This window comes from Panthera uncia, chromosome X (assembly GCF_023721935.1).
Source record: "Panthera uncia isolate 11264 chromosome X, Puncia_PCG_1.0, whole genome shotgun sequence".
NCBI classification, from domain to species: Eukaryota; Metazoa; Chordata; class Mammalia; order Carnivora; family Felidae; genus Panthera; species Panthera uncia.
This window is the reverse complement of record NC_064817.1, coordinates 34,192,694-34,215,416: the sequence shown is the minus strand read 5'-3', so window position 1 is coordinate 34,215,416 and position 22,723 is coordinate 34,192,694. Positions and strand designations below refer to the sequence as shown.

The 22,723-nt window shown below is 40.7% G+C and overlaps 1 protein-coding gene across 3 annotated transcripts; it reads left to right on the top strand.

The window, feature by feature from the left end:
* The first annotated feature begins 58 nt into the window (after window positions 1-58).
* On the top strand, window positions 59-22,472 carry MED14 (mediator complex subunit 14). Of its 3 annotated transcripts, XM_049643705.1 has the most exons (12): window positions 59-2,002; window positions 2,308-2,577; window positions 6,131-6,271; window positions 7,853-7,964; window positions 10,576-10,707; window positions 12,477-12,659; window positions 13,560-13,795; window positions 15,342-15,521; window positions 16,055-16,162; window positions 18,397-18,522; window positions 18,920-19,112; window positions 21,730-22,472. In XM_049643705.1, the coding sequence occupies exons 1-12, from the start codon at window positions 1,964-1,966 to the stop codon at window positions 21,801-21,803; spliced, it is 1,794 nt and encodes a 597-aa protein (XP_049499662.1). In that variant the 5' UTR covers window positions 59-1,963; the 3' UTR covers window positions 21,804-22,472. The 3 variants fall into 3 exon arrangements, with proteins under 3 accessions (XP_049499662.1, XP_049499665.1, XP_049499664.1); XM_049643708.1 differs by lacking the exon at window positions 15,342-15,521; XM_049643707.1 differs by lacking the exon at window positions 10,576-10,707 and having other exon boundaries at window positions 60-2,002.
* The last annotated feature ends 251 nt before the right edge of the window (window positions 22,473-22,723 follow it).

Below are 22,723 nucleotides of genomic sequence, written 5' to 3'. Positions count from 1 at the left end.
AAAAAAAAAAAAATTCTTTTTTTTTCAGGAGAATGTCTAATGAAAAAATAAGTTTCCCTTTTACCTCAGGCTTTTATTTCCTTCCCCCAGTTTCTGAGTTCTCAACTCAGTTTCTTAGGTATCCAGAAATCGTTACTCCTAGCTATACCGTATTATAGTAATAGGTAGTATTTAGTGAGAGTTTACTACATGCTATATGATGTAATAAACAGTTTGCTTGTGTTGACCCATTTAATCCTTGCAATCACCCTGTGAGGTAGGTAATTTATTACTCCTCATTTCACGAATGAAGGAAACAAGTCACTGAGAAGCTTGCTGAAGGTCGCATAGCTAGTGAAGGGTAGAGCTGCAACTGGAGCTTCCTGACCATTGTGCTGTATACTGCCTGAGTATCTCTCTGCCCTGCCCTGCACCCCTTGTTTCCAAATGGAAATGGAAGCCCACTATCTATGCCGTTGCTTTCCTTGTTTTATTTTTAATTCTTTTGTAACGAAATCACATATTTAGAGCTCTCAGCCTGTCTGGGCATATGATACTGCCACCATGTGTGTTTTAAAGTTTTGCGAGTTATCTTAATCTCCCTTTTGCTGCTTCTCTCTCTAGACATACCTGCGCATCTAAATATTTTCTCGGAAGTTCGTGTTTATAATTATCGAAAACTTATCTTGTGTTATGGAACCACCAAGGGAAGCTCAGTAAGTCTGTGAACTTAGTGAAACTGAAGTTCCTCTCCTAAATCTTCTAAAATTTTTTTTTCATGTTTATTCATTTTTGAGAGAGCAGGGGAGGGGCAGAGAGAGAGAGAGAGAGAGAGACATAGAATCCGAAGCTGGCTCCAGGCTCTGAGCTGTCAGCACAGAGCCTGACGCGGGGCTAGAACCCACAGACCGTGAGATCATGACCTGAGTCGAAGTCAGATGCTTAACCGACTGAGCCACCCAGGCGCCCCATCTCCTAAATCTTCTAAAAAGCAAGAATTTCAAAACTATGAAAACTACCTTGAAATAATTGAGGACTCAAATAAATATTGGGGATAAAAATGATAAACTTTAAGTACTTTGATGATATTTAATGTATTATAATGTTTAACTCTTTAAAATCAAAAGCAAAAATTATGCCCTCTTTGATGGGGTATATAATCTTGATGAGTTTTGGACAAGGTAATGTACTTTTGGTGTTTGTATTTGTTTTCTTCACGGATTTCAAATCTGGTTAGCATCAGGATCACTTTAATGAAAGATTATGAATGGTTTTGAACAATACAGTATGTCTCTGCTTTTGGTCACATGACTATCAACATTGGTCCTGTCTCAGTCTTGAAGGTATTCCCTATAATCTCTTATTTCCTTATTTTCTTCCCACCCCATATGTAAAGTCCTAGAAATTTCGCATAAAAATTTAGCCAGCTGACTTCTTTCAGGACTCTTCTACATCAAGTAATATCAGAAATTCCTTGAGTGTTTTAAAATCTATTAACTGAAGGCATCTGTGTTGGAGGTGGCTTCCTTTCCCTTTACGACAGTGCTCACCCAGAGGGTGACTTTTCTTCAGTCCTAGATAAGAAACACCCCCATGATGGTTTTTAAATAAAATTTAATCCAAATTGTCTTCTTTAGCACCTTCTCTTTCTGTTTTATTTAGTGGAAGTGGGCTAATACATAGTCTGCAAATGTACTGGCCCATAATACCAGTACATCTGGAGTTCACAGAGTCCAGCCTTCTGGCTGGCTTTCCAAAAAGACCTCATGTAGATCTTTGGCGTTTTGCCTTACTGTTGAAACATTGTTTTTTCTTCTGCTGGAATCTGTTACTTTCTCAGTTTCTGAAACCTGTAATCTCTTTGATTTAGATTAGTATCCAGTGGAATTCCATACATCAGAAATTTCACATCTCTTTGGGAACTGTTGGTCCAAACTCAGGTTGCAGTAACTGTCACAATACCATTCTCCATCAGCTTCAAGAAATGTTCAACAAAACACCGAATGTGGTTCAGTTATTACAGGTAATTAAGTTTACTTTCTGTGTAAAAATAAGAGTCAGTGTCAGGGTCTCATGTAAGGCTCCTCAAAAAATCGTGTGGTCTTGTCTTCAGTGACAAGGATGTGTATTTTTGTCTTTTATATATTGCATTCTTCTTGGGGAATTTTCTTTTGATTCAAAGTAGATGCAGTGATATAATTTGCATTCTCTTCAAGGGAACGTTGTATGGAACGTGCCAGAAAGACATTGTCTCACTTATGACCATACGAGATTCTGAGGCTTTAGCATTTGTATGGAAACTGGTTGCTCTCATTGTGTCTCTTTTAGGTACTCTTTGATACTCAGGCTCCGTTAAATGCCATCAACAAACTCCCCACTGTGCCGATGTTGGGCTTGACCCAGAGAACCAATACTGCTTACCAGTGCTTCTCCATCCTGCCACAGTCGTCCACCCACATCAGACTGGCCTTCAGGAACATGTATTGCATTGATATTTACTGCCGGAGCCGAGGCGTGGTGGCAATACGGGATGGTGCCTATAGTCTTTTTGACAATAGCAAGTTAGTTGAAGGTTTTTATCCTGCACCCGGACTAAAGGTAACCGACTTCGGTATTCTAGCATGAGTAAACATAGACATCGCTAAACAGTTGCTTTGAGGGGGAAATAATGGGGAAAAGCAACAAATTCCTGCTTAAAGTTAATAAGCAGCTGTGTTAGTTCGTCATCTCCGCAACTTCATTCTGAAGGAGCAGGAAGTTCTCATGAGGTGCTGTGCCTATGTGTATGAGATGATAAATTCTCCTTTCCTTGTAATGAGTAAGGTGGAGGGTAGTGCAGAGAGTCCCGTTTGCTAGTTGGAACTTCAAGGAACTTCAGCAATGTCTTTATCCTTGATTATTGAGAAGGTTTGATTCATCAGTTCAACCATGACGGTTTTTTTGTTTGTTTGTTTTTAATGTAGGATCCTGGGCCACAATATCTGCAGATTCTGGTATAATAGCTCAATTGTATATGCTTCTAGTTTAGAGTCAGATGGTTCCAAATGGCTTGTTTTGAAAATTAGTCCCTTGCAACCCACTCTTGCCATTTTCCTGTTCTGTTTTCAGCTCTTATATGAGGATTCTCTTGGTATTTACATCCCTGTCCCTAAATGAAATGCTTACATTGCTGTTCGTGGACTTCTTGGTTGAGGGCATTATCTGATTCTCACAATGGAAGATGAGGATTTAATTCTTTTTTAATTTGTATATGCTCCTTCTTCCTTCCAGGCTGCTCCCAGTATACCTTCTTTCTTTCCTCCTATCCTTGCAATATGGCTAGGGCAGCAATTATGATTAGATAATTTTTCAGTGTTGTCATTATTATAAATATGTAAACACTGTCCACCAAGCTTACTATGATTACTTTTCCTTTCTTGTTCAACATTTTATTTTCCTGGGAATTATTAATTTACTTTTTTTTTTCTTCTTAGCTTTCTCTGTACTTATCACTAACTCAACCTTAGAGTCTCTCCCATGTATGTAACTTTCCCCTCCGCGCATTCATATATCAGCTCCCTCACTGGTTTCATCTTGAAGAAATCTCTTCTTTAATCCTCTGACCTCCAATCTGGAATGGTAGTGCTCCAGACCTGTTGCACAGTTTTGATTCAGGAATCTGTAGAAGGATGGTGAAGAGGGAGAGAGAGTCCTTTACTTCTCTCTTGTGTTGCATGCCTTGTGGCTTTGCACCGCAGGTCTTCTTCTTGGTTTACTCCATTGTTTTTGTAGAAAACCTCCTACATAGTTTCCTGGAAGAAGGTACGTGGGAGGTTAATTTGAGACCTTGTGTGCCTAAAAACATCTTTAGTTTACCCTCATCTGATTGAGAGAATGGCTAAGTGTAGAATTTGAGATTATAATCATTTTCTGTGAGAATTTTGAAGACATTGCTCCATTGTCTTCTAACTTCCGTTGTGACCACTGAAGGATTTAATCTCATTCCAGTTCTTGAACCTTATGTAATTAAGTGGGCTCTTTCACTCTGGAAACCCACATCCTTTTGCTCTGGGAATTGCCTTGTATCATTTCTCAATTCTTCTTTGTTTTCTCTGTTAGCTCTTCCTGGAACCCCTACTATTCTGATTGGTATCCTGGACTTTTCCTCTAGTTTTCTTATCTTCCCTGTTTTTGTCTCTTTATTTTTGGGAAATTTCCTCATGTTTTCTTTCAAGCTTTCTATTTTTGATAATTTTTTTTGTGATCTTTTAAAACATTCCCAGGAGTTCTCTGTTGTTTCTAAATAGTCATTAAATGTTCATTTTATGATACCTTGTCATAAATGGCTGTCTTATCTTCTCGTACCTCTTTTCTTCCTACATACTTTCCATTTCATCCACCTTGCTTTTTTGTTGTTCTGATCTCTTTCGTATTGGTGATTCTTAACTCACTGCTCTTATTTATTTGTTTGTTTATTTAAATGCTTATTTTTGAGAGAGTGCACGCACGCGCAAGCAAGGGAGGGGGAAGAGAGAATCCCAAGCAGGCTCTGTGCTGTTAGTGCAGAGCCCGACACAGGGCTCTATCACACGAACAATGAGATCATGACCTGAGCCAAAATCGAGTCAGATGTTTAACTGAATGAGCCACCCAGGTGCCCCCTTGCTGTTCTTATTTAAAGGTGAGACTTGCTGACTGTGGTTTTCACTGCAGGATGACCTGCTTGGGCCATTTCTTTGGCTAACTCCCAGTGTCAGTAGATTTAGGTCTCTCTGTTGGGCCGGTGGGAGTGCCAGGGGAGGAGTATTCAAGTCTCTGCATAGATGGGATGCATCTGGCCCCCAGTTTCTGGCAAGTCAAATAAGAGAAGGAGAATACTATTTTCAACATTCAGTATGTAAGCTTTAATCTTCATTGTTTTTTTAAAGTAATCTCCACCCCCAGCGTGGGGCTCAAACTCACGACTCTGAGATCAAGAGTCACATGCTCTTCCGAGTGAGCCCATCAGACCCCCCCCCCGTGGTCTTCATTTTTAATATGGCACTCCTCTCAATTGGCGCCGGAACCCCCCTAGTCAGAGACTCTCCACCAGAGTGGTAGAGGTCAGCGTCACCCAGTGAGACTGACAGAGGTTCTGGGAGGCTTTCCATGTCGCCTAAAAAGACTTTCGGGCAGTCCTATTTTTAGTCTCACTTTTCATCCCCCCTTCCAGAGGTGTCTAGTGCTGCCGGTTCCTACATGTCTTGGGGATCTGGACAGAAATAGCTTTGCTTCTTGGCTTTCCCCACTGCTCGCTTTAGGCTACAACTTCCTCACATCAGATAGTTCAGTTACCACTCAGCCATCTGCTCTGCAGCCTCCAGAATTCATGGCTATTTTTCTCTTCTCTCGTTCTGTCTTTGTGACTTACTGCTTGAAAAAAAGTTTTAGGACTTTCAGTGGGTTACTGGGAAAAGATAAAATGTGCATTGTCAATCCATCATCTTTTATTAGATATCAGACAGCATACTTTGAAAAGCTTTCTAGTGATCCTGATAAGCTTTTGATCTATGTTTTTGAAGATTGGGAAGGTGGAGCATATTAGAAGGAAGAGAATGCTTGAGATGCAAAGTCTGGTCGCCTTGCTGAAATTTTGATGAAATACACCATAAAACAAGATTGTCCCACTCTTGGTGGTTCAAGATTTCAGTCGCGTTAAGATAAAAAGAGGAAAGATGGCTTGGTTTCTGTATTCAGTTTTCTTCTGTCATATTTTCTAGCTCAGAAGGTAGAGAACTCTTACCAAATAGGACATTTCACAAAGTCACTGAAGTGATTTATATGGCCAACATACAACTTTTCTCTTTTTTCCTGCGTTTCTGATTCAGAAGTTACAAGAAAATACTTGGACCTGGTGTGGGGAGGTACCAGGGTATACTTCTTTCTTCAACTTTGTACTTGCACAATACTTCTCGAGAGGACTTTTAACTTAGATGTTATTTCCTCCCTTTCCCCACCTTCCTTCAAAATTATCAATATGTCTTCCAGTTTGTCCTGGAAGTGGCCACGTATCAAACTTACCTTTCAGAGTTGGGCGTGGTGTATTTGTTTGTGTTAAAATAATCTAAATGTTTAAACATATCTTACAAAAGGTAGGTAAAGTAATCTGAATTCTACCTGTTTATATCCATAGACATTCCTGAATATGTTTGTTGACAGCAATCAGGATGCTCGAAGAAGGTCTGTAAACGAGGATGATAATCCCCCTTCTCCCATAGGGGGAGATATGATGGATTCTTTAATCTCACAGCTCCAGCCACCACCCCAGCAACAGGTGATGTCTAGCTGAAATTACAAATGGTATCACATTTGCCTAACTTCACGGCTTCTACGGGTGTCTGGGCTTCTCTGTTGAAAGGCAAGGAGGTCCTTGGTGAGCCCAAGATGTCCAGGACGTCCATATGAAAAAATAGAGACAGAGGGAGAGGAGGAAGCTTCTAGTAATGGCAAGTGAATTAGTACCACAACTAGCTCTAACCTCAGACTTAAAATGCTGTGAGGTGATCACCCATGTGATCACAAAGAGGATGATATCCAGCTGGCCAGTAAGCACAGAAAGGGTGTTCCACATCGTTTGGCATCACAGAAATACAGCTTGAAAGCACAGTGAGAGAATACTCCACACCCACAAAAATGGCTTGGAGGAGAAAACTGACAATTCTTGCCAACATTAGGTATTAGCAGTGATGGAAACTCACTTACGAGTAGAGGGTGCATAAAATGGTACAGCTCCCTTGCAGTGGTGTTTAGAAGTGCTCCAGGGTGTTAAATGTGAACATTACGCTTACCTCTGACTTAACAATTCTACTCTTAGGGGTATGAGCAACAGAAATGCCCCAGAAAACACAAGAATATCCTTATCAGCCTGATTTATCTAAAACTTGCAAGCTACCCAAATATCAAACAGCAGAATGAGTGAATAAGTTGGGGTATACTAACGCAATGGGATACTTTACAGAAATAAAAAAATAGACTTCCTGCTGCATGCAACAGCATGACGAATTTTGCCGACATAATGTTGAACAGAAGAAGCCAGACACTAATAAGTACATTCAGTATTGATGTAAAATGTGAAAAGAGGCAAAATCAAGCTTGAGTGACCGAGGTCAGAATAGTGCTTACCTTTGGGAAGGTGCTAAAGACTTGGGAGGCGTATGAAGGAGGCCTCCGGGGCACTGGGAGCGTTCTTCAGTGTCTTGATCCATGTGGCAGTTACGGTTGTAAAAATCCATCAGACCGTGCGTTTGTTAGGATGTGTGTACTTGACTATATGTGATTTGTAACTCAAGTAAAAAACCGGATTAGGAAGAATTACGTCGTCCTAGGCTTTTCTTTGCTGGAGATGAAGGTAAAGGTGAGTAGAGATAGGCTGAACTACCATGTTTCACTGCCTTTAAATCTCCACCAAATGGGAGTTGCACTGTTTTTTATGAACTGCCAGAAACAACACTGCCAGTTTCGCTATGCCATGCCATGAATTGAAAGACACACCCTGATTTCAGAGATGTGAAAACGTGGAGGGGAAGAAAATCTTAGAATCGGTGAAATGGTAGATCACCGATACAGATAAATCAGTGATATGGTAGATAAGATGAGCAAAAAACATTTTGAGGGATATAAGCAAGGGCATTACAAGGTCAGGAGTGAGATTCTTGCTGTGTTTTAAACATTTCGAAAGTCAGAGAGTTATTAAATTTCTGAATTGTGTATTTTGCACATTTTCATATCATGTTTCCTGTTTTGTAACCAGTGAAATGTGTAAATGTTAACACTTGAGCTGTAGGCTGTGTGCTGTATGTACTATATACTCTACTTGGGTGGCCGTTTGACCAACGTTTACTTGTTTTCTTTTCAGCCATTTCCCAAGCAGCCAGGGTCATCAGGCGCTTATCCTCTTACTTCACCCCCTACATCTTACCACAGCACAGTTAATCAGTCTCCCTCTATGATGCACACACAGTCTCCAGGTAAGGTGTTACCTGTGCTCTTGTCACATTTAACTTTCACATCCAGAATACACACATGCACACGCACGCACCACACATGTAGCCTTGACTTCAGAAACAACTTCTTATCTCTGGCTAAACATTGGCCATTTGTTCCTTATGGCAGGATTGTGAAATCTGTGTTCACGATTCAGGTTTGAATTAAGTGGAGATATTGTCACCCAGAGCCAGGCTCACGGCACAGCTCCAAGAAGTGCTAATCACAATATGATCTATGTCAGAGGCCAACAAACGAGGGCCCTGGGCCAAGTCCTGCCCGTCACCTGTTTTTGTAGTTTTGTCGGAACCCAGCTACACCCATTCGTGCAGTGTCGAGGCTGCTTTCCTGCTGTGCTGGAACCCCTCACAGAAAAAGTTGGCCAAGCCCTGGTATGTGAGACGTGCCCCTCAGAGGGGGGCGCAGCCTGCTCGTCCAATCAAAATGGCTCTGTTGGCAGCCTCATGAAGTGCGCTGTGAAATTGTTTGAGGATGCCGAATTTTTACTTGTAACTGAACGATCTGTTAGTGTTGCTTAAGCTCTTGCCCTGTGCCAGTGCTGTGTGGTGCTGGGGATTCAGCAGTGAGCCAGACACTGGCCCCACTCTCCAGCTCATCATCCAGCATGGAAGATAGGTATCACATTTCTTGGGTAGATGATCCCTTACGTGCTCATCAGAGGTGCTGGGACTACAGATGAGGATTTGGAAGTTACTGTCCTGTCGTCTAAGGTCACCGAAGGCTGAGTTCGGTGGGTGAGCGCAGACCCTGACGAGTACTGGCAGCTGCTTCCCAGGAGCAGGAGCCTGAGAAGATGCTGCCAGGGAGCAAGGAGAAAAACAGGAGACATGAGCATAGAACCCAAGGGGGAGTGTGTTTCTAGGAGATGAGTGAGGTTTTATATGAAAGGAAGTAGAAATAATTTTGAAGTAATTCTAGTAGCAGACAGGTATATAGAATTTGCTGTGTGCCAGGCCATGTTCTAAGCACTTCATCCATTTAATCCCCACAGCAAACCCACAGCTAACTATCTAAGTATGACACTTAAAGGTTAGTCGAGTTGATGAACGTATTTACTGAATGTAAGGCACTACATTACGTGTAGAACATAAAAAATATGAAATTCTCTTACGCAGTAGAGAATTTAAAACCTGCTGGTACGGAGGATAGTTATGGTAATGTAGCAAGTATTTCAGTGTTGAATTTATTTATAGTTTTGGTAGCATGGTTCCCCCTTTCCTGATCCTCAGTTGAAACTAGTCCTGTGGTAAATCCCATCTTTAAGCTTCTGGCTCTCAGTTTTTTAATATCTGCCATCTAGACCTCTCCCCTGAACTCAAGTCCTGTATCTCCCAGCTGTCTAGTCAGCATGTCCTTGTAGATGTCTAGACAGTGGCTGAGACTTGAACTCCTAACACCCGCCCCTGCCCCCACCCTATCTCCGGAAACGGCAGCCCCTTCCTTCCCGCCGCTTGGCCAGAGCTGTTAGAGTCGTGCCCGACCCCTCTTTCTCGTGCACCCACTTGAGCAGTTACCGGTCACTGTCCGCTCTGTACTCAGAATTTATCCAGACTCTAACCGCTTTTCACTTCCTCAGCCTCCGCCCTCGCCCAAGCCATTAACCGTCTTTCACTCGGATTATTAATGTGGCCTCTAACTGGTTTCCCTGCCCTTGCCCTACAGTCTTATTTTCCACACAACGCCTAGAGTGATCCTTTGGAAACAGAAGCTAGTTTATGACTCCTTTGCTCCAAACTTTGCAGTGGTTTCCCGTCTCATTCAGGGTAAACCCTGTGTCCTTAGAGTGGGCCTATAAGCCCCCGTGTGATCTGGGGACACCCCCCACAGCCACTCTCTGTCCTCATCTCCTCCCACTGACCCTGTGCACCCACTGATCAGCCACACTGGCCTCCTCCCTGGTATTTATGCTCCTGCCTCTGGGGCCTCTGCACTGGCTCTTCTTTTTGCCTGGAATACCTTATCCCCTGGGTATCTTCATGCCTTACCCTTCAGTTTCTTTGTGACAAGGCCCACATGCTCTCAGAGCGGTCTCTCGGGTTGCTTTATATCAACAATAGCACCCACCTCCGCCACTACATGAAATTGCCCCCTTTCCTTGCCCTGTTTTTCTCCATAGTTCTTATCACTGACATATATTGGTTTGTCTTTCTCATTTTACTAGAATATAAGCTCCGTGAGGGCAGGAATTTTTGTCTCTTGTGAACTGTTGCATCCCCAGTGCCTACAACAGTGCTTGGCGTGAAATTGACATTCATGCCCACGTGCTGAATGAATGAACGAATAAAAAAAAGTACACTGGATATTTTTGTAGAACTCAGTCAATATAAGGGCTAGAATTTGGGCCCCAGGGAATTGATCTCTCTCTCTCTCTCTCTCTCTCTCTCTCTCTCTCTCTCTCTCTCTCTCTGTCTCTCTCTCGTTCGATAACAAAATCATTCCAGATTTTCTTTATGCTATTTATGGGAGCTTTACTACCTATTTCTTTAGTCTGTTGAGAGAGTCTTAACTTGAGGTCCTCGGCCAGGACATAATATGTGTCCTGCAAGATCATCTATAATTATTTTCCTTCATTAGGGAATCTGCATGCCGCCAGCTCCCCCAGTGGGGCTTTGAGAGCCCCTTCACCAGCGTCATTTGTTCCAACTCCTCCCCCATCCTCGCATGGAATCTCAATAGGACCAGGGGCCAGTTTTGCTAGTCCACATGGTGAGTCTGTACATGGAAATCGCGATAGCATAAGAATTTGACGTGAAAGTCGTTGTTTTGTTAAATAAATTATTTTCGTATTGCAAAAGTAGCACTCTGTTTATTGGGGAAATCGCAAAAGAATGAATTTGTCCTAATCCCACCACGCAGAGACCTACCAGTTGGCCTCTCTGCTTTGAACCCTCTGTCTCTCTCTCCCTCGCCCTGCCTTGCTCTTCCCGTCACGCACCCCCTGCTTGCCTGCCTGCTTGCATCTCTGTTGCCCTCCACCTGTCTGCTTGTCTCTCCCCTCAGACACCTCCCCCGGTAGTTGGGACTGTACCATATGTATTGAGACTTGGATTTTCTAACTTTTTAACTAAAAATAATCTATTTTGAATTGGTTCAAATAAAGAAGAGGTAGTCAGTGAAGGGTTTCTATGCCACCAACCACCTAGTTCCTCTTCCCAGAGGCATTTAGTGTTATTAATTTTTCATGTGTTCTTGCAGAGGTGCTTTATGCGTACAGAAGCAGATACCTGTAAGTGTACGAGATCTCCCCTTCTCTTTTACACTCATGACAACACACTTCAGTGCCTTACTTTCTTCATTTATTTTATTCTAATGCCATGCCAAATCACAACATGAAGAACTTTCCCAGTTAATTACAGCTATGTAGCATCTGTGGTTTTACTCTCTACTGTTAATATTTGTAGGAACATTTCTGTCAGTAAGAACTCTACATCGTCATACTAAATGACTTCATAGTATTCCCTTGTCTCGGCATACTGTAATGTAACTGTCCTCCTATCATATGTTTAGAATGTTTCCCTTTTTTTTTTTTTTTTTTTTTAACAACTAAAAATGCTATCATCTCTGCTCACCTAATTATTTCCTTAGGTTAGTTACTAGAAGTGGAATTGCTGTTTCAAAGGGTTTGAGAAATTCTAAAGCTTTTGAAGCATACTGCAAATTGCTCACCTGAAAGGCTATGTCAATTTCCTGTAGCATCAAACAAGAGTATCTATTTTCCTGCATCGTTGCCAACACAGGGTATTAATGATTTTCAAAAATCTAAGTCATTTTGATAGGTGAAAGTTTCTTGGATTATTAATGAAATTGAACCTTCCCCCTGCCCCCATGGATCTTTGGTGTTTCTCATTTTATGCCCTGCCTATATATTCTTGTGTTTTTTCTGAACTATTTATAAGACTTGAAGTTGGGACCATCTACTCTCCTCTGATACATGGTAAAAGTGTTTTCTCAGTTTGTCGTTTGGTTATGGAGGGGTGTATATATAATATGTTAACGGTATCTGCAGGATGAAATTTAAATATCAAATTGTTCAGGAAGTTGCTGCTTTCAAAACTTGATTCTTGGTTCATCTCTCAGTGTAGCCTTTACCGAATAAAACAAAATTTTCCTGTCCTCAGCCTTGAGTAGAATGAAAATGTAATTTGTCAGTGTTACTTGAAAAGTAGATTTCTGCCCTTAAATGAGCTTTGAGATTTTTTTGCTCAGCATTTTCAAACATGTTTGCAAATAGGCTTTGAAAATAGTAGGTTGTTACACAATGTCCATGTTGAAGCTTGGGTGAAGGTAAATTTTATCCTGCCTCGGTCTGTATTTTTCTAATTTTGTATCATGTTAAGAAGCATCATACTTCAGTAAAATAGCAAAAGAAAAAATAAAGCAGTCACCTTGTAAAGTGTCGAGTGTTTCAGTGCTGTCAAGTACTTTTCAGTTATTAAAATACAGGTTTTGAAAACCATCTGTTTACTTGTTTACAGGAACCCTGGACCCTAGTTCTCCATACACTATGGTGTCACCAAGTGGACGAGCCGGGAACTGGCCAGGGTCTCCTCAAGTGTCCGGCCCCTCACCAGCAACGCGCATGCCTGGAATGTCACCAGCCAACCCATCACTACATTCTCCGGTTCCAGATGCTTCTCATTCCCCTCGAGCTGGAACAAGTGAGTGTCATCACCATTTTTGTGTTCATTTTTAGTCTAACCTCCAAATGACCTATTTTTTTCCATCCTCACATTTGAAAGCCATGACCTACTTGTTAAATGGGGATACTTAATAACTTAAACTTTTATCCACTTAGTAAATTGGTTAACAATAGTTTGCAAAGTTAAGCAAAACGTAAGAAAGAAATGTCTCCTCCAGAAATCTTGTGAGGTTGACCCCCTTTGTTCTGTTACTAACTTAGCTACTAGACCTTAAAAGACACCTAAAGTTAACTGATAAGGTTATGCAAGTTAACACAGAAGAGAAAAATTGTACACGTACGTTAGTTAGCTTTGCCATGTAACACTTCATGACTTAAAACAATCTTGTATTAGCTCACCATTGTGTAGCTTGGTGATTTTGGGCAAGTTTTCCGGACTCTGTTTTGCTCACTCACGCGTCTGTGCTCAGCTCCTGGGTTGGCTGGGGCCTGACTGGCTTAAAATGGTCCCAGTTGGTGTAGCTTCCTCTGTTCCATGTGGTCTCATACTCGAACACAGGCTCGTTGACCTGATGGGTGGACAGGGTTTCAGAAACGTGAGTGGAATCCTAGGTTTGCTGCTGGCACCATGTCCCTTCTACCACATTCTGTAAGTGAGCAAGTCACAAGGCCAGCCCAGATTCCAGGTAAAGTAGACTCCATCCCTTGAAAGACTTGCTACAAAGCCACTTTGCAATGGACCTAGCTATGGGGAGAATAAGTCTGACCATTTTGCTAACAGGAAGCTAATATGATTGTTATAGCACAAGGAGTAATGAACAGCATGGGTTGCTTTAGAATATCAAAGGTTTATAATAAAAGCGAAACAGAACGAGACAGTGTGATTTGTAAATGAAATGACGTGTTTTCCTTCCCACAGGTTCCCAGACTTTGCCAACAAACATGCCTCCACCTCGTAAACTACCTCAGCGCTCCTGGGCAGCCTCCATACCTACCATCCTCACTCACAGTGCCTTGAACATTTTACTGCTGCCCTCTCCAACACCAGGCCTTGTGCCTGGCCTGGCAGGTAGTTACCTTTGTTCTCCACTTGAGAGATTCCTTGGATCCGTCATCATGAGACGACACCTTCAAAGAATTATTCAACAAGAAACGGTACGGGTACCTAGTGAACTCAAAAGTGGTGATTGTCGAAGGCGGGTGCTAAGCTGCCCCACAGAACAGGATCTGAATGAAATTGATACTGCTTCACCTCCTTTAACTAGCTCGTTTAGAACTATGTTTTTCACCCTGCTCTGGTGTTAAAAATGCACTCCACTATTTTATTTTCCGTTCTTACATTAACATATTCCTGCATTTTACGTTTGTTCTGCTGTGGCTAACATGGATCTGGAGATAGGTCCCACAAGGTCCCTACAATGTCATAGGACAAACGTACCCAAGATCTGGCTCTGGAGAGACTAGCGTACAAGTGACTATTTGCCCTCTGGAATTGGCTTCTCCACTGAAATAAAATTATTTATGATCACAAGGTGGAAAACTTTTTCAATACATGGGCGATTGAATTGAGGTAAAATTTTTATAGAAAAAACTTCTGTCCTGTGGTGATAACCCTTCTGAGATAGTTCAGGGTTGATGGCACCGGTTCTGGAGCCCGGCCACTTGGGTTTGTACACAGGCCATGCCACGTGCTAGTACAAGCTTAGGCAGATCTCTTCCCCTTTTTGATAAGAGTAGATAGTGGTATTTACCTACCTCATAACAATTGGGGAAATTTGAGGTATTTCATAGAAAGCCCTTAGCATAATGTCTTAGTGTTTTTCAGTACATTTTAGTTACTGGTAACTGTTGATGTATATATGTTTTAATGAAGTAGAATGGTGAATGTTTAAAATATCTACTCCATGGATGGCACCAAGGTAATTTGCAACCTTTATATTCAGATGTTTTGAAAAATCGAGGTTTTAACGTAAGTTGAATAAATTAGTATTTTAAAAAATGATTATTATGAGATCTGTAATCTACCCTACCTCTGCCACTTATGAGCCGTGTAAGCTTTCAGCTCTTTGAACTTCATTTTGCTCATCTGCATAATCAATATATTAAGCTAGAGCAGAGGTCAATAAACTACTGGCCCAGGGGCCAAGTCCTATCTACCACCTGTTTTTGTAAATAAAAGTTGTACCGGAACACAGTCACACCCATTAGTTTACATACTGTCTGTAAATTCAGCTATAATAGCATCATTGAGTGGTTGCAACGGAGACCATATAGCCCAAGATAATTATTCTCCATTACTTCACAGAAAAAATTGCCAACCCCTGGGCCAGTGTAAGGTCCCAGTCCAGATCTAACATTGCATCCCTTTGGAATTATTTAACATGTTCTTTCGACCCTCATATTTCTATAATATTGGTCCATCCACAGATCTAACTACTGAGTTCAGGCTCAAGTTTGTTGTTATTTTACAAAACTATTCCATAGGTTGTGTACTGTTCTTCCATCAAGGACACATCATGTACAGTTTCTTCTTGAGGATGTTAGCAGCTGGTGGTGCTCACTGCCTAGATATTTTTGTTTGGGAACAGGTATCAACTTAGCTGTTTTCCCTTTGAAACCGTTTTCTCAGCAGCATTTTCATTTTCTCTTGTCTTACATGCTGTCTCACATGTTCACTTGATGCACCCTTCATGTTTTGCAGCTGCAGCTGATAAACTCCAACGAACCTGGAGTGATCATGTTTAAAACTGATGCGCTGAAATGCAGAGTAGCCCTTAGTCCCAAAACCAACCAGACACTTCAGCTAAAAGTGACACCTGAAAATGCAGGACAGTGGAAACCTGATGAACTTCAAGTTTTAGAGAAATTCTTTGAAACAAGAGTATGTGTTTATTAACGCGTAATTTTAATACAGGCATACCTCGTTTTATTGCACTTTACCTCATTGCGTTCCGTAGATAGTATATTTTTTACGAATTGAAGATGTGTGGCAACCCTGCACTGAGCAAGTCTGTTGGGGCCATTTTCCCAACAGCATTTGGTCACTTCAAGTCTCTTTGTCACATTTTGGTAATTCTCGCAATATTTCAGACTTCTTCATTTTTGTTATGGTGATCAGTGATTATGACTCATTGCAAGTTCAGACGATGCTTAGCATGTTTTAGCAGTAAAGTATTTTTTAATTAAGATATGTACCCTGTTTAGACATAATACCATTGTACACTTACACTATGGTATAAACATAACTTTTATATGGTCTGGGAAACCAGAAGATTCGTTCGACTCGCTTCATTGCGATACTTGCTTTATTGCAGTCTGGAACTGAACTCCCATCTCTAAGGTCTGCCTGTATAATCAACAAAAGAGAAGAGTTGACGTAGAATGCAGAGTAACCTGCTTTCTTTATCCCTGTAGGTTGCAGGACCGCCATTTAAAGCCAATACTTTAATAGCCTTCACCAAGCTGTTAGGAGCTCCTACACACATCCTCAGGGACTGTGTGCATATTATGAAGCTAGAGCTGGTAAGTTACAGAGAAATACACACTTTTATGCATAGCAAGATCTGTCTGAAGGGGTTGGAGTTAGTGGGAGCAATGTTTATTGGTTTTCCCCTTTTTATGTACTCTGCTTTTCTCTTAAACTCTTCTTAATTTTTAACTTGAATTGTATTTTATCTTTGAGTAAGTAATACAATCTTCCTGTATCTTTTGAATTTAGATCAAGATGATACAGTGGAAAATTTCCCATCTATCCCTGTCCAGCCATCCAGTCTCCCTCCGCACAGGCAACCCGAGTTGTACCTCTTATAAAAGCAAATACATTTGGGGCGCCTGGGTGGCTCAGTCGGTTAAGTGTCCGACTTCAGCTCTCAAGTCATGATTTCATGGCTTTTGAGTTTGAGCCCCGCGTCAGGCTCTGGGCTGACAGCTCAGAGCCTTGGAGCCTGCCTCGGATTCTGTGTCTCCCTCTCTCTGTGTCCCTTCCCTGCTCATGCTCTCTCTCTCGCTCTCAAAAAATAAATAAACATTACACAAAAAAATTTTTAAAGCAAATATATTTAAGGGTGCCTGGGTGGCTCAGTCGGTTAACCGTCCGACTTCGGCTCAGGTCATGATCTCGCAGTTTGTGCGTTCAAGCCCCGCATCGGGCTCTGTGCTGACAGCTCAGAGCCTGGAGCCTGCTTCGGATTCTGTGTCCTCCTCTCTCTCTGCCTCTCCCCTCCTCGCACTCTGTCTCTCTCACTCTCAAAAATAAATAAAAAGATATAAAAAAAAATTTAAAGCAAATGTATTTAATACACTCTTCCTGCTCTTGGATACTGAGATGGTGCTCCCGTGGCTTCTTTTAATATTTCTTTTAATACTGTTATAGATTCATTTTTTTAATTATTTAAATTTTTGTTCCATTTAAAATATATCTTAGTGTTGGGGCACCTGGGTGACTCAGTCAGTTAAGCATCCGACTTTGGCTCAGGTCATGATCTCACAGTTCATGGGTTTGAGCCCTGTGTCGGGCTCTGTGCTGACAGCTCAGAGCCTGGAGCCTGCTTCAAATTCTGTGTCTTCCTCTCTCTCTGCCCATTCCCCACTCACTCTCTGTCTTTGTCTCTGTGTGTGTCTCTCTCTCTCTCTCAAAAATAAATAAACATTAAAAAAACTTTTTAATAAAATAAATCTTACTGTCAAATGTGAGGTGTGAATCTAGCTTTTTCTGATGCCCCCAATTGCCCTAATATCATTTATTTAAAAAAAAAACAAAAAACAAACAACAAAAAAAAAAAACTGTCTTCTCTGGGGAGACTAATTCCACTTCTCTCCTGTAAAAGTGTATCATATAGATGAAATTCAGATGGCAGCTGATTATATTTTTCCAAGCTTACAACACTGTCATTCAGATGTTTCTAGTATTGCTTTGGTTAATTCCAAATACCTCACTCCTTTTTCCAGTTGGTGTTTTACTGTTAATATTGGGATGGCAGTGTTCCTTTGCTAATAGTCTCAACATTTGCTTCTGTTCTTTCCAATAGCCTATAGGAAACATTTATATCAAAAAGGATGCCCTTTTGTGTGGTTTTTTTTTTTTTTTTTTTGCCCTTTTGTGTTTTTAAAGGAATAAGTATTCATGTAGCTAAAAAAGACACCACTGAATACAATTTAAAATTATTAATACAGTTTGACAGTTTGACTCGTTTGTTTTAGGAAAGGGGTTGGAAATGAGACTGGGAAGTCTAGGTTGGCACCAGCTAAGAAGGGCCTTGAATGCCGGGTCTCGGTCCTGGGAGGGGAAGGGAACAGCATGTGTCATTGTGTGTCACTGATCATTTGTGAGCTTGATGAGAACCGTGCTCTAGGACATTTGCCTGGCAGTAGTGGGAGGAGGAACTGGGAGAGGCAGCCAGCAGAAGGGACCATTAGGGGCTACAGGAGAAGTCACGAACCCTGGAACTTGTTGGGTGGCATCAGTGAAAATAGAGAGGCAGGAACAGATGTCAGAGCCACCAAGGAAACAGAACCCACAGGCCTCAGGAATTAATGGAGTGGGAGGGAAGGAAAGTGGAACACATCCCAGAAATCTGGAGTTGACTTTTATTTAGTAACTTTATGGATGCGTTTTCTTTGAAATAATACAGGCTGCTGTCATCTTTATGTCCTGTTAATAATGGAGTATAAGATAAAATGCTAACCTTTCAGATTCCTGTACTAAAGTATAATTTTAAATGTTCATATGACTTGATCATGATTTCTTTTCAAAACAGTTTCCTGACCAGGCAACACAGCTAAAATGGAACGTTCAGTTTTGCCTGACCATTCCTCCCAGTGCACCACCGATCGCGCCTCCCGGGACGCCCGCTGTGGTGCTGAAATCCAAAATGCTTTTTTTTGTAAGTACCGTCCAGCGTGTGTGTGTGTGTGTGTGTGTTTGTGTACGCGCAGAGCCCCTGAGGCAAAAGCCGTGCGAGGATAGTAGAACAACTTCGGGATAACTGCAGGATTACCCTTTGCTGCCAAACATAGGCTCAGATTCCTTAATTGTCAGTTTAGACTTGATGTAATCCTGGTTCCTTTAGTAAGAACAGAAATTTACTGAACCAGATAATTGTGTGGCACTGTTGTATCTTAAGCGTAATACTCAGTTGTCACTTTTCTTGTCCTACTTCATTTTCTTTTGCCTGAGGTAACTTAATCTGATAGAGTGCATGATAGTACCCTTGATAAATTTAGGCAAATGTTTTTTCTTACTACGTTTTTATTCTCTTTGTATGTGTTGTGTGTCTTCAGCTTCAACTAACTCAGAAAACATCGGTCCCTCCCCAAGAGCCTGTTAGTATTATAGTTCCAATCATTTATGACATGGCCTCAGGCACCACCCAACAGGCAGACATTCCCAGACAGCAGAACTCTTCTGTTGCTGCGCCCATGATGGTCAGCAACATTCTGAAGAGGTTTGCAGAGATGAACCCACCGCGACAAGGTACATGACCGGTACATGCTATCGTATTGCATATATGTTATAAGAGTTCTTTTGAGAGATTCCTCCTCCTCCCCCCCCCCCCCCCCCTTCCCCACCCCCCCCCAATCCTAGTACTAGAGTGCTGATTGCTGTGGCCCTCTTAACGTCTGCCTGTCGCTTTCTTCCTTTCTCACTGGTTCTTCATTTTTGTCCATGTCTCTGCTGCCTGGACTTCATTTTCGTTAGTGATTTACTATCGGGACTGACCCAGCTGCTAATGCCAGAAGCTTGTGTTCATAGCACACATTGCCACAGAGCCCTAGGTTAGGATGATAGACTTTTCATGGCCGTGAATTCCTGCCCTACTACCATCGATAACCTGCCACTGTACATCACCAGTTGAAATGCATGTCGGTTTCTCATACTTCATGGTTCAATCATGAATAGAATATTATCATTCAAAGTTCTGTATCTTCTAAATGTTTTGTGAAGAATAAAAACTGATACAAATGGCATCACTGCTTTTTGGGCTTCTTATATAAGTGTCAGGTGGGTGCAAGTGAACCTTTTCACCAAGTGCACAAGGAAGCTCTCAAACAACATTTTCAAGGAAACCTGAATGTTTCTGGCAGATAAACAAGGTCCCTTCGATACCATAGTAGCCTACACTTAACACACACCTCCTGGCAGTGCTAAATTTTTGGTTACAACACATAAAAGCTCAGCAAAGAGAACGTTTCTTCCATTTTCCTTGTTTCTGATTTTCAGGAAATTAAATTTACATTTAAATTTGCTTATATCTAATATTAAGGAAGTCCTGTGTAGCTTTCTGTTCAGAATAGTACGATAACAGAATTATGTTTTTAAATGAGGGAAAGTTGTTCTCTGAAACATTTTTAGGTACCACAGTGTCAAAATTTTACTAGAGACAGGAATCATGGGAGAAATTCTATTTGTAGCCATTTATTTCTCCATATTGTATACATCGGCAAGTTTTCACTCAAGCATAGTTTATAAGGAATGAACTGGGCAGTAGAGAAGGGTATGCTTCTTCTGTTGTAATACTTCTTCCACTTCTTACAATTTTCTGCTTTCATCCTTTGACTTATCTCTTCTTTCAGCTAAAAATAGGTCCTTAAAAATCAAAGTTTAAAGCTAAAAGAATTTTCAAAGTAGCAATCCAGTAGAACTTTGATGATAACGCCATTCCTTCACCAGCAGATGATTATCATTATTATGTCTTGTGGAATTTACAATTAAGAGGAAAGAATGTTTTGATCCTATTGGGATCAAACAAGTTTTTCTACCTACCAATAATGAAAATGTGTTTTTAAAAAGGAAAAAGAAGGATATAACTTTCCCTTTTATTTGATAAATTGTTGGGATGTTTTGGGAGGGTTTTTCTTTTTTTTTTTTTTTTCTTTTCTTTTTTTTAATTTCTACCTTAGACGGGGCAAACTTTGGGTTTCATTTTCTTTCTGTACCGGTTGGAAAGAAGCGTGCAGTAACTTGCACAGGGTCACTGCACATCCCACCCTTGGCCAAAAGGCCATTCATTATTCAATTGGGGTCCCTGGTTCTCTCACTTGTAGACACTGTAGCACCAGGCCATGCTCCAGGACAGGGAGCCAGCTTTTGGTTTATATTATTTACAGCTGGTTTCAGTTGATTATGTCTAAATATATGTCATGTTCACAAGAAGTAAGAGGCAGCGTCTTTGGTTTCTTTCAGCAAAGGGGAAATCGAAAGGATGAATGATTAGCCTCCCCTCCACCCGCAAGCAAGTCTTGTTTTTGGATTGTTGGTGTGCCATACTTCAGCTCCCCCCCTCTCCGAACCCATTACTTCTCCCCTCCCAGTGAAGTGCTTTTACGAAAAATCACTTTTTTTTCCATTGAATTTAATGTTGAACTCCAGAAGTTATCATTTCCGTTAATTTTGAGAAAACTCCAATATATGTCATAGAACTGCACTGTCCAATATAATTGTCACTACTGGCCACATGTAGCTTTTTAAATTTAAGCTGATTGAAATGAAATAAAATTTAAAATTCAGTTCCTCAGTCACACTAGCCATAGTGCACATCTAGAATACTTCCATTAGTGCAGAAAGTTCTACTGGACAGTGCTATCGTTAGACATTTTTATCTGGTCTTTGAAGCGACATTAGAAGGACATCGTAGATGTTGCAGCTGATACACAAATATGAACTAGATCTTTGCATTAGCTTCAAAATGCATAAACAAACTGTCCGCAGCCTCGAAACCCAACTTTAAAGGCTTATCCAATGCTCCAGTGTTTCTATGGAGAAACTCTAGGCCTATCTTACTATGTTCACACCTAACTGGGACTTACCCAAAATTTCCCCATGAGGAAAACAAAACCCTAACCAAGTATCATTTGATACTTAACACAAAAGCTTAATCCCCTATAATCTGTGCAGTTAAAATTTAGTCTTTTATTTTGACCCTTAAAGTTCTTTCTGATTTTAGATTTTTAGATTTAATGTAATTTGATTAAATTTAAATTAAATTTAATTTAATCTGATTTTTAGATTTAATTATCCCTACCCCCACCGGTGTGTTGACATCATCTTTCCTGTATTGCGAATAGCTAATGACCATTTTTCTCTGTTGCAGGTGAATGCACAATATTTGCAGCTGTTCGTGATTTAATGGCTAATCTTACACTGCCCCCTGGTGGGCGTCCATAGACACTATTGTTTTTAAACCAGGAAGGCTGACAAATGAGACAAAACAGCAAAAAAAAAAAAAAAAAAAAAATCTGAATTTAGCCTTCAGTTTAAAAAGAAAAAGGACTTTTTTTGACTTTTAGAGATAAATATTCTAAACTGGCAAAAATTTTCAGGGTGCACTTCTTTCATCAAAAAGACCATCAATCTTTTGTATAGTGAACTTGTATAGTGTGTTTAAATGGGACACATTTCAAACTAGGTAAAACATCAGTGTCCGCTTGCCAGTAATAGATTTAATATTCTGTTTTATACTATAAAGTTATGGAAATGCCAAACTTGTTTATTTAATTGTTTTCTTATGTTTTGGGTGTAATAGTCCTTCTTTTGGTTTTTGTTTGTTTTTTAAGGCAGGTCTGTCTTTTTTGAATACTGTAAAACTGTGATAAACTTTATATTGAAGCTGTATTTTAATATGCCCGCTTTGAATCCTTACATGAAAATGTTCTGGGAGTTGTTATAAACACATCCCAAAGCAGCAATATTTAATAAAACTAGGTTTAAAAAAAAAAAAAACAGTGACACTCACTTGTGTGTATATCAGCTCTATAGACTTCTCAGGGCCTCCCTTCATCTTTCACCTGGTGGGGCCAGTAGTTAATTTCTAATGATACATGTCTGGAATTTTACCAAAAACATCCGCTTCTTTGTTTCAAGGTTAATTTATTTTCTTCAAACATTCCTAACTTGACCCATGGTGAACATTTTGCACCTTAGTTGTCTTTTAGTGTAGGATTTGGGTAAAAAAGAAGGAACCAGTCTTTGAGAAGAGACAGTGAGTAGTTCATATTGATCAAGGATCCCAAATTACTGCAGTCATTCTCATCCATTGAAGATATGGGAACTTTTTTCTGTTAGGCAAATTTAGCTTACAGGATGCT